Raw genomic sequence first — 12049 nt, 5'->3', positions numbered from 1 at the left:
GGTGCATGGCATTTGAAGGCAAACTGAGATCACTTAGCTGGAACATAGGATGTACCAGCAGTGTAGGATAAGAGCATTAAAATGAAATGCTTCCCTTTCTAACTGAGAGAGAAATCCCAGAGGCAATTTTAAAAAAAGAAAGCAGAAAACAAAAGCCTCTCTAACTATAAAGAAAAATGCAAAACCTTTTTATGTCAAAAGTACTATACACGAAGTAAAGAAAAAACAACAGATCTAAAAAAAGTATTTGAAACACAGAGGAAAAGGAGATAATATCTGAAACATAAAGCACTCTCACATAATGACAAGTACAATATACAACAAAGGATATAAATAGGCAATTTATGAAAAAAGCCGGTAAACATATTACAAAGATGCTCAAACTTACTAGTTGTCAGGAAAATGCAAGTTAAATTAACAATGAGATTTCTCTTTCTGCTTATCAGACAGGCAGGGAGGGAAGAGAGAGAGAGGAAGAGAGAGAGACAGAGATGAGTGAGAACAGCTATTGCTGTTGGGAAAATGGGGAAAAGAAACCCTCACGTACTGATATATTGATTCCCACAGCCTCCTGGGAAAGTACTCCGGCAACATCTACTGAATTAGATTACACAAACCCTTCAGCTCAGCCCCACACTCTTGAGAATCTACCCCACAGATGTAGAAATGCCAGTATATAAGGACACGCATGCTGATCGCTGCACTGTTTATAGCAGCAAAACACTGGACACAAAGTGAATACTCATAAAAAGGGGAATGGTTTATGGTCCATCCACATAACGGTTTAATGGTTTTATATAACCATTAAAAAGAATGAATTAGAGTACTGCAAACTTCCATGAAAAATTATAAAGTGAGAATAGTAAGATGCAGAGAAGTGTGTACGCAATCCCAGTTTTATAAAGCAATCACTAAAAAACCTACCCCCTGTGTGTATATATGTATATCTCCATGTACACATGTTTATATAATGTATAAGTAACTATTCATATAGTTATATGGACCTAGGTATCCTACCTCTGGAGGCTGGGACAGTGGGGAGAGGGGCTGATTTGGGGGAGGCAACCAAGAGAAAAACTCTGCTGTAAAAAGCCGGGGTGTTGATGTGATCTTGTTACATAAAGATTTTGTGTGTGTGTGTTTGCATGAGTAAATTAGAACTGATTTCGAGGGCTGTCTATGATGTATCTTCAAGGGAATGAAAGCAAGTTGCCAAGATATATGGCATGAAATACATTGAATAAAAAAAAAATGATAAAATACTGAAATGAGAGTTTCAAGCTCTGCTCTCCAAATCCTCTGGGGAAAGTCTGATTGAGCAGGGGAACAAAATACCTGGAAGACAACCCTGGAGAGAGTTGTCAGTCTTTTCAAAATACCAAAACCAAGTCCTGAGTGTCTGTAGACAGGACACATATGCCCAGAGGGGAGGAGATAGAGGAAGTGAAGATCCTAATAATTCCCTAAGGATATCTTGTTGCTAAACTTAAATATATTTACCTTGAAGCTATTTCTAGGAAGTATGAGATTTACTAAAATCTAGGCCAATTCGCCTCATTTGCAGTAGCCGCAAACATACTTTTAAACGNATGTTTTCCCCAAAGCTTTAGTTTATGCATAACATTCTTTTTGTAAAAATGAACAAATATTCTGCCGTTTCAACAGCAAGGGCATCCTCCCCCGTTCTTCAGGGATGTCATTGCTGGTTGGAGATGGGAGAGCTGTCATACATATGAGAAGCAAAGAATAATTCTATTGCAGCTGCCTTGCAGCTCTGCCATTAATGCCACAGTAGCTAGCAACTCAACAACCCCAGAGTCGTGCTGGAGAACAAAGATTTCCTCCTCTCCTGACCTCCCGTTTTGTACTTCCTGGCAGCCCTGCCTGCCCCACGAGGTGGGTGGTGGAGGAGGCAGAGCAGGCTGCAGAGGAGCAGTGCATTCACCTGGCCTTGCCTGGAAGTGTCTAACTAAGATGGCGCTCACAGTCATAGCAGGGAGACATTTGAAAATCTCAGGATCAAAGCTGACTATGTCATGGGCTCTGTCCCTTTCAACAGCAACACCATAGGAAACACCTGTAGACAGCAGGAAACTAGAGGAATTAAAAATATCTCCCTGATCCCTAAAAAATAAATAAAAGAGGAGAGGAAAATGGTCTTTTTTCTTCACAGGGAAAACAAACAAAGCGATATCTGGTTTGAGCCATTTCCTCTGTGCAGTGCACATCCCTCCTGTGGGCCACCCCTCCCTGGGCAGAGAAGGACCTGGACCACAGGCTTTCACAGCCCAAGACATCCACATGCCTCAGGGTGGTTGTCACTGAGGGCCTTGGAGCAGGTTCCAAGTCTCCAAGCTCGAGATTTCTTTTGCAGGAGGGAAGGTTTGGGGAAGCTGAGCTCATTTCCTTGGGGAGAGGTGTCGCCTCCATCCAGCTCTGAAACAAGGGGCCCTTGTGTTCTTCCTCCACAGTCTCCCCAATCCCAGGAAGTCAGTCCCTGGAAGCATGAAGAGCAGTGACGACAGGCCCATCTAGAAAGGATGTGATTGCTGGCTCTGCAGGACCTGGCTAAGCTCAGGAGACTTGGGGGTGGCAAGCAGAAACATCAGAGTCTGCTCTCTTGCTGCCTTCTCATGTCCAGTAGGTCACCAAGCCTAGTTCTCTGTCTCCTCTTCATATTTCTGGTCTGGCCGCTTCACGCTCACTGCGGTCACTGACCTTCAGGCTGCCATCACTTCTCCCTTGATTATGGGAGAGATTATGATCACCTGTTTCCCTGCCTCTGCTCTTCTCTGTCTTGTCCATTCTCCCCTCTGCTGCCCAAATAATATTTCTCACACACAAGTCTGATCATGTCTGCATGTGCTTTACCCACTATGTAGTACCTGCTAATGAAAACATCTTAGTGTAAAATATAAGCCCCCTGCCTGTCTGTCCTTCCTAAAAGATTACACTTTCTCAATCATAATAGCCAGTCCTATGCTTAGTGCTTGATGAAGATTATCTCATTTGATCCTCACAACCACCCTCCGAGCCAGCCAGGCATTATGATCATCATGCTGTGGATGGTGGAACTGGAGCTGAGAGAAGCTAAATGAGCTGCCCAAGGTGACAAAGCTGTGGTGGAGCTGGGATTCCAACCCTGGCAGTCCAACTCCAGGCCCTTGCCAATGCAGCCTTCTGAACCTGCTATGCGTTTTCATGCCTCTGTGTCTTTGCACATGCTGTTCCTCTACCTCAGACACGTTGATCCTTATTCTGTCCACCTGGATAGCTGTTTTTCATCATCCAAGACCCAGCTCCTTGCTGCCTCCCACATGAAGCCTTCCTGGATCTCTCCCCTGGGCTGTACCATCACAACCACCCCATGCAAACCGCTCTCAGAGCACCTACCTTGCTACACTGAACTGTCTGTCCCTCTCACCAGAATGTTACCCCCGCCACACCCTTGAAGGCAGGTACCCTGGCCTTTTACCTTGGCATCCCCATATTCCCAGCAGAGTGGCCAACATGTAATAGGTGTTCAATAAATATTTTTTGGTTTAAAGACATTAGCCACAGGGCCGGCCCGGTGGCGCACTGCTGTAGTGCACCGCTTGGGAAGCGCGGCGGCGCTCCCGNGTACGGGCGCGACACTGAGGGTTGCGATCCGTTGCCGGACATGAAAAAAGACAAAAATAAATAAATAAAATAAATAAATAAATAAATAAATAAATAAATATTTGTTGGTTTAAAGACATTAGCCACTGGATAAAGATTTAGGTTTTGTCCTCTGGATCAAATCTCTGGGCCACTGTGTCTCGGGGTTTCCATTTGTTAAATAAGACCAGCAGTTTGCTCAGCTCCTCTTCTTTATTTCCAACAGGGCCCAGATTTTGGTATTTTAGAAACTTTCCCCACCTGACTTTAGCATGCATCCAGGGTGGACAACCATTGCTTTAATCTAAGAAGACTCAGTGGAGGCGAACGCTGCAGGGTAGAAGCTTGCTAAGGAAAGTCACACAACAGGTCTATATATGTGAAATCTGTGCAAAAGAAACACCAGAAAGCAATGAGAGAAGATAAACTTCAAAAGCAAGGGGAGAAAACACCACTCCAAAGTTATCACTTGGGAAGACACATGACATATTAGTCAATGAAATACAAAGTAAGTCTATGGTACTGTTGCCCAGCTATTAGGTTAGCAGAAATATGTCATAAGGATAAAAAGCCAAAACTGCAAGGATTATGGGGGAAATTGTTTTTTTTTTTTAAAACTTTTGTTGGCATTGGCGGCGCTCCCGCCGAGGGTTCGGATCCCACATACAGACCGGTTCCCGCTCACTGGCTGAGCGAGGTGCGGGCACAACACCGAGGGTTGCGATCCCATTGCCGGTCCTGGTCCGGTACGGGCGCGACACTGAGGGTTGCGATCCGTTGCCGGACATGAAAAAAGACAAAAATAAATAAATAAAATAAATAAATAAATAAATAAATAAATAAATATTTGTTGGTTTAAAGACATTAGCCACTGGATAAAGATTTAGGTTTTGTCCTCTGGATCAAATCTCTGGGCCACTGTGTCTCGGGGTTTCCATTTGTTAAATAAGACCAGCAGTTTGCTCAGCTCCTCTTCTTTATTTCCAACAGGGCCCAGATTTTGGTATTTTAGAAACTTTCCCCACCTGACTTTAGCATGCATCCAGGGTGGACAACCATTGCTTTAATCTAAGAAGACTCAGTGGAGGCGAACGCTGCAGGGTAGAAGCTTGCTAAGGAAAGTCACACAACAGGTCTATATATGTGAAATCTGTGCAAAAGAAACACCAGAAAGCAATGAGAGAAGATAAACTTCAAAAGCAAGGGGAGAAAACACCACTCCAAAGTTATCACTTGGGAAGACACATGACATATTAGTCAATGAAATACAAAGTAAGTCTATGGTACTGTTGCCCAGCTATTAGGTTAGCAGAAATATGTCATAAGATAAAAAGCCAAAACTGCAAGGATTATGGGGGAAATTGTTTTTTTTTTAAAAAACTTTTGTTGGCATTACACATTGATCAACTCTTTTATTTATTTATTTTTGTTTATTTCTTCCCTTTACCAATTCCTCCTTTTCCCCTCTCCCTCTCCCGTTTTTTCCCACCCCCAGCAACCTCAGTTCTGTTCTCTTCTCTTAAAAAGTTCAACATATTATTGTGATTGTTGTATCTTTTTTTTCTTTGTTTATTTATTTATTTATTTATTTTATTAGCTCCCACATATAAGTGAGGACATGTGGTATTTTTCTTTCTGTGCCTGGCTTATTTCACTTCACATCTTTTTCTCTAAGTTCATCCACACTGCTGCAAATGGTAGTATTTCATTCTTTTTTATTGCTGGGTAGTATTCTGTTGTGTAAATACACCACATTTTCCTTATCCGCTCATCTGATGATGGGCATTTAAGTTGATTCCAACTGCTATTGCGAATAGAGCTATGATAAACATGGGAGTACAGGTGCCCCTTAGACATACTCAGCAGTGGGATAACTTAGTCATATGGCAGTTCTATCTGTAGTTGTTTGAAGAATCTCCATACCATTTTCCATAATGGCTGCACCATTTTACAGTCCCAGCAACAGTGTAGGAGTTTCCCCTCATATTGATCAATTCTGCCCTTTTGAGATAATAATCTGGCAGTATGTAACAAGAGCTTGAAAATGCTTTGTTCTATTTTTGGAATATATACAAAGGAAATAAAGACAAAAGTGGTTTATGCAACATTGTCTTTAGCAGTGCTATTCCCGTAAAGGTGAAGCATTAGAAGCCATCTGAATATTAAATTTTAGAGAATAGTTGAAGTAAACTACAGAGCACAAAGGTAATAAAACATTATGCTCCCATTAAAAATGACAAATACTCAACATTTCTACACATGGGATGTGTACGGAACAACAACAAAAAGTGGCTGAAAAGTCCACAGTGCTTTGTACATAGTGACGAGTTTCATAAAAACATATAAATATACATTGACAAAGACCAGAAGTGAATTTGGAAGGATGGGCAAAAACGGTAATGTTCATTAGCTTTGAAGCTGTTCTCATTTCTCACAATTAGAAAATAATAATTAGAAAATGTGTGTCCTCCGCTGGGGCAGCAACTGTTGGTCTGTCTCTAGGGAGGGGCAGGTCTGGCTCCAGCCTGACAACTGCTGGTGTCTTTACCTCGGCCTCCTGGCTGCAAATACACTCAAGTATCCGCCACGGTGAGGTTTCAACTTTAAAGGGGCCTCGTTCCTTGTCAACTTAAACCCTCTGCAGCCCAGATGATGAGAGGGGAATTGTGACTCCATGAGGAATGAGAAGTGAGGAGAGACAGGAGCCAGGGGTGTGGGAAATCTCCTTCACCCGGGCCTGATAACAGGGCCCTGCCCTCCTTTCTCGGTGAGAGGAGACATCTGGGGACCACCCCCAGATAAGGATGGAGGTGGGGGAGGAGCAGCTGGGAGAGGACCTTACACAGGCCTCCTCCTGCAGCCCCATCTCCTGGGGGCAGAGGCTGGACAGGCAGTGGGTCGGTTCCTGCTGACCATGTTCCCTGCCCTGCTTACCCTGTTTGTGTGCCCTCTTCTCCTCTGTCTTCTCTGGGGACACATGGAACCCAAATGGAATAACCACTGGGGAGTAAGAGGCCAACAGTGACAAAACAACCCGCGGGACAATGGGGAAGAGGCAGGGAGGTGTCACGGGCAGAGGGACCAGCTCAGAGGGGCTGAGAGCAGCTCGCAATGGCTGGAGAACGCAGCCTGCAGCATTGCACGCTGTTAGCAGGAGGTGACAGGAGTTTATCCGCCCAGGAGCAGGTGACAGACACTGTGCCTGAGTTGGGGCTAGTGGACAGTGTGAGGAGAGCCATGCAGCACCAATGCAGCGCAGGATGCAGTGTGCCCTGGTGCCCGGCCCTCTCTTTTGAGGATGTGGCCCAGGAACAAGCATAAAGGGGAATGTGGGACCTGGGCCACTCGGATCAAAGACTCCCAGCATGGATCAGGTATACAGAGTCATTGCTATTTCATTGCTGCCCCTGTGGCTGTGGTTGAGAGTGGTGACCTCTGCTGTGACCTTTCCATTCTCACCCACAGCTGGAAGTGAGGTTCCAGGCTGCCACTGTTGGTATGGGCTGAATTGTGTCCCCCAAATTCCTATGTTGAAGCCCTAACCCCCAGTAGCTCAGAATGCGACTATATTTAGAGATAGGGTCTTTACAGAGTTAATTCAGTTAAAATGAGGTCATTAGGGTGGGCCCTAATCCAATATGACTGGTGTCCTCATGAAGAGGAGATCAGACACAGACACGCATAGAGGGACGACCACATGAAGACAGGGAGAGATGGCCATCCACAATCCAAGGAGAGAGGCCTCAGAAGAACCCAACCCTGCTGGCACCTTGATCTCAGACTTCTAGCTTCCAGAATTGTGAGGAAATAAAGTTCTGTTGTTTAAGCCACCCATTCTGTGGCACTTTGTTGCAACAGCCCTAGCAAACTAATAAAGACGTTGAACCTCATGTTGTGGAAGCTGCCTCCACCCCAGCCCATCACACTGTGCACACTTTTGCTCACGGCATTGCATCAGGTGAAGGCGCCTCAGATCCTCCTCAAGACTTGCCAATGTCCCACAAGCAGAGCCATCGGCTGGGCTGGAGTTCTGGCCCTCTCCCCTCCCTGCTCTGTTCTTTATTATTGCTTTTGGTCTAAAACTCAAAATGCTTCACTGGACAGAGGGGAGTTCCTGTCTCTGTCCCTGGACAGAGGGGAGCTCCAGGACTTTGGCCTTGGCTGTGGCTGGAGCAGAGCTCTTGGCTGCAGGGATGGGCAGCGGTCCTTCTGGTGTGGATGACAGGTCTTTCCTCACAACCAGGCCTCCTGGTGGGCCCCTGGGGTACCAGGTCAGAGCCTGATCCAAACACTAGAGAGACAGGACATCCTGCCCAGCCCCTGGTTGGTGGCTTCAAACACAGCCTCTGCCTCTGAGCAAGTGGCCTGGGCCCAGCCCCACCTGACCTCTCGTCTGTAACAGCTGCTCAGAGCTTCAAAGGGAAGCCACAAGAAGAGGAGGAAGCAGAGGCCCAAGCAGAGGTGAACGCCCCACAGCTTCACCCCGACCCCCAACACACACACACCCAGGCTCCGGAGCTCCTGCTGCTCTTTGAGGGACCAAGCTGTTTCCAGACAACTTTTCCAAAACACAGTGGTAACAATATCTTGTATCTGTGGAGTCCTTTCCATTTTTTCCAAATCCTTGACTAGGGCTATATATATATATCTCATTTAATCCTCCCAATAAGCCAGGGAGGGATGGAATTATCATCTTGATGATAGGGAGATACACTTGTCCCTGGGCCACATCCTCAAAAGAGAGTGCCCCCAAATTTTGTGCCATCAATTCAAAATCCCACAATAATTTAGTGATGGAATATGGTCCAGAGCTCTGAACTTCTGTTCACCACAATGCTTAGCTTCCTCCAGGTAGATTTTTAACACTCACTTGGTTCTCCTCCAGTGCACACACGCCGACACACACAAAATTCACCTTCACAGGTGCCCGGGAGGCACAGGTCCGCTGCTTTTTGCTATGACACAAGAAACCCAGTGTCTGGTCTGCCTGCCCTTCAAATGTGATGGCCATGCCTGGGCATCCCTGTTAGAGCACAGGCCCTTGAAACAATGTTGCCCCTTCCCCTAGTTCTCAGCTAGGCCTTAGGTAGAAAGTTCTTGTCCCTGTGAGGAAGGGTCCTCCTCTCAAACTCCCCTCACCCTCTCTGACTCCACGGTCCCTTCCGAAGCCCAGCTCTCCTGGTCTCTAGTCCGAATGACTGAACAGCCTCCTGCAAGTCTCTGTGGCATGCTCTCTCCAAACCATTCTCTGAACCATAGCCACAGCGAACTTTCTAAAATGTAAGTCTGATCATATAACTCTCAACCCCCCCATTGCTCTGAGAATAAAATGAGTCGTGACACCAAGAGATGGCTTTCAAGAGCTTTAACTCCCTGTAATCTCATCAGCCACACCAAATAAATGTCCAATTTAAGTCGAAAAGTGTACTTGCTATACAAATAACAGCATTAGAGCTAGCTCCTTGGGCTCTCTCACTGCAATTAGACTGCCCCGAAGCACCTTCTGTGTGGAAATCTTGGTTCTTCCCAGATCAAGTCCTAAAGAGGCTCTCGAGGTCTCACACAGTCCACCAACTAAATCCAGTCGAACTTCCTGCACAATCTCCTCTCTCCTGCGGCTTCTTCCAGCTGCGACACCCTTCTCTTCACTCTGGACCCTCCATTTCTTTGTCCTTCCAGGTTGAGCTCAGGTATCCCCTCCTTGGGAAGCCTTCCCTCCCACAGCCCATCCACACTATGGGAAAGATGCCCAGATCTGTTAGAACACTCGGCCACCTGTTATTTTTCTGACTCTCTTACTAGACAGCAAGTTCCCTGAGGACAGGATCCAAGTTTTATTTCCCATTGCCTGCAGGATTCCCAGCACAGACCTTGACACAATGGGTGCTCATTAAATATTTATTAAGCCAAAAAGTGAGTTTGCTTCTCTTGTGAGCACAGACCACTCTTGCCCAAGGCTGCAAAGGATTTCCTTGAGGCCAGCCCAAAACACTCAGGCGTTCTGCTTCCATCCCTGACTGGTGGGTGAGGATCCTGCTATCTCCAGGCACACTGTCACCTGTCCCCCTCTCACTAGTATGTAATTTCCCACTATCTGCAGCTGCTCCAGTGGGAAGTAACAGATGATTGCTTCATTTCCCAGGGTGGCCACAGCCCCTTCCTGCCCTCTCCTCCCTTCCCCTCCCTGCTGGTGGAGTGGGGACCACAGGACTTGCAGGCAGGAATGCACTAGGAGGAAAGGGCTCCTTGCTGAACAAGGTTCCATGAGTCCCTCTCACCTCATATCCCCTTCCTGGCACATCTCGCTGAGCCTGCAATTTCTGCACACCAGGTACAGTGAGCCTTTGCAGAAGGCAGGAAGGCCAGGCCCAATTTGGCAACACTCATCTGGAGCCATAAAAACATTCACATCCTTTGACCTAATAATTCCACCCCTGGGAATTTTCCAAAGATATAATTCAAAAGAGGAAAAAGGATACAAGTACTGTTTATAGCTATGATATTTATAATAAGGAGAAAGTGGAAGCAAACGCCATGTCTCAGAATAGAAAAATGATTAAATAAATTATGGTATATTTGTATAATAGAATATCGTGAAGACATTAAGAATGAAAATATGACTATGTAGGACAGGGATATTGTCTTGGAAATGACATTAAGTGGAAAGATAGATTACAGAGTTGCATATATACTGATGATAATTATGTAAGAATTATGTATGTGGCTAAAAATAAAAAAGACGCACAAAATTGGAAGTAGTTATATTAAGCGGAATTGTCTTTTTCTCTTGATTTTTTTTAACGATGAAGGGATAAAACTATCAGAGGAGAGCGAGAAAAAAAAATAGTTGTGTTAGGATGACGAATTTTAAACCTTAATGTGTTTAAGATTAGCATAATAATAAACTAATATTTTAAAACAAAGTGACTAAAAACTAAAGAAAATACTCAGAACACAGAAGTCCTAGGGTTTTCTAGAAGGATTTTTTGTTGGTTGTGGTTTTAACACTGTTTTAGAATTAATAACAAGAACGTGTCTCATTCAGACCTTCCCAATGTCATGACTGTGGGTTTATAAATTATTGGATATGCGGACCCTGATTAACACTAAAATCACTTAAAAGATATTTGCCTAATGGATAAACAACTCTGTCCCCTCTATGGCCATTCTCCACCTCGGCTACCACTATCCCAGCTTCTGGGTTTCAGACCAGAAGTTCCTGACCCAGAAGTTCTGAGGATCTGGTTTCCCCTGAGGCCTGCATTCCAGGAGCTTGAGAAAGAGGGGACAGAGGAAGGAGATCACACGAAGGAGAGTGCTGGGAGGATGCCTGGGCAGGAGAAACCCTAAGTATTTATGAGGCAGGGAGGTAAAGCCTGAGATTGAGTCTTTCTTTTTTAAGAAAAATGTTCAGTTACGGTCAGCTAAGACACCTAAGCCCCTTTCCTATAAATCGAAGCACTCTTTCACTGTCCCTAGTCCCCTGGTGTTCTACAGAGCTGTCCTTGGCCAGCTTCTCCCTGTATAGTCACTGCTTACCACCCATGCTTTGGAAACCACTTCTGCGGTTCTGTGGTTCTCGGCCCAACACCCCTCCCAGCTCCAGTTCTGAATTTTCAACAGGATGTCCTGCCAATGTTTCAACTGAAACTCAGCCTCTTCCCCACCCCAATCCCCACCCCCACACAAGCAACACTCTCCCTGCCCCTGGATGAAAATTGCAGTCACTCCGATCTCTTTCCCTCTAACTCCCACCCCCATAGCAGCCTCCAATCAAACACCCAATACTATGGACTCTTCTCTCAGTTCATTTCACTGCTTCTTTGTCTTTCCAATCTCAAGGCCACTTCTCCCTGGCACTTTTGCCTCTCACCTGGTATTTTGACCTCTGGGGTCCCCCACCCATGCAGGCTACACTGGGGCCAGATAATGGCCCTCCAAGTGCTCCTTTGACCTGGGAGCCCCTCTCCTCAGGGGCCTTCATTACAGGCTGAAGAAAGCACACCTTGCCAGCGCTGGCTTTCTAGTCTGTGCACAGTGCCATTCCATCCAACCTTCCCAGTGGCGTTGCCCTACCTCTCCCATCCCCATGTGCCCGCACGTGTGCACACACGCCCACACAATTTGAGACCCTCCATCTGGTTGCTTAGGGTATGCACAGTCCCCCACATTGGTCTTTCATTCCTCCTCCTTATCAAACTGGCGTCTCACCACCATCCCTTCTCTGTCCCTTCACTATTGCCACCTGTTCAAAAAAAATTTCCTAGTTTTTGGTGCCCATTCTTTTTTTTTTTTTTTCCTTTTTGTCTTTTTTCGTGTCCGGCAACGGGATTGCAACCCTCGGCGTTGCTCCCACACCTCGCTCAGCCAGTGAGCGGGAACCGGTCTGTATGTGGGATCCGAACCCTCG

At 45.8% G+C, this 12049-nt stretch overlaps 2 protein-coding genes across 2 annotated transcripts in view; one reads left to right on the top strand and one right to left on the bottom strand.

The window, feature by feature from the left end:
- The window catches only part of RCSD1 (RCSD domain containing 1), a 42208-nt gene extending 35703 nt beyond the window's left edge, over positions 1–6505 (bottom strand). The window contains exon 1 of the mRNA XM_008575578.1: positions 6482–6505. Within this exon, the coding sequence (XP_008573800.1) occupies positions 6482–6505 (24 nt within the window). The remainder of the gene's footprint in view (positions 1–6481) is intronic.
- A 245-nt stretch (positions 6506–6750) lies between these two features.
- The window catches only part of CREG1 (cellular repressor of E1A-stimulated genes 1), an 88812-nt gene continuing 83513 nt past the window's right edge, over positions 6751–12049 (top strand). The window contains exons 1-4 of the mRNA XM_008575577.1: positions 6751–6864; positions 7105–7135; positions 8042–8100; positions 9319–9329. Coding sequence (XP_008573799.1) covers positions 6751–6864; positions 7105–7135; positions 8042–8100; positions 9319–9329 — 215 coding nt within the window. The remainder of the gene's footprint in view (positions 6865–7104; positions 7136–8041; positions 8101–9318; positions 9330–12049) is intronic.

Source organism: Galeopterus variegatus, unplaced genomic scaffold, assembly GCF_000696425.1.
Source record: "Galeopterus variegatus unplaced genomic scaffold, G_variegatus-3.0.2 Scaffold1209, whole genome shotgun sequence".
Taxonomy (NCBI): Eukaryota; Metazoa; Chordata; class Mammalia; order Dermoptera; family Cynocephalidae; genus Galeopterus; species Galeopterus variegatus.
Note: the sequence above shows the minus strand (reverse complement) of the source record. Positions and strands in the feature narration are given on the sequence as shown.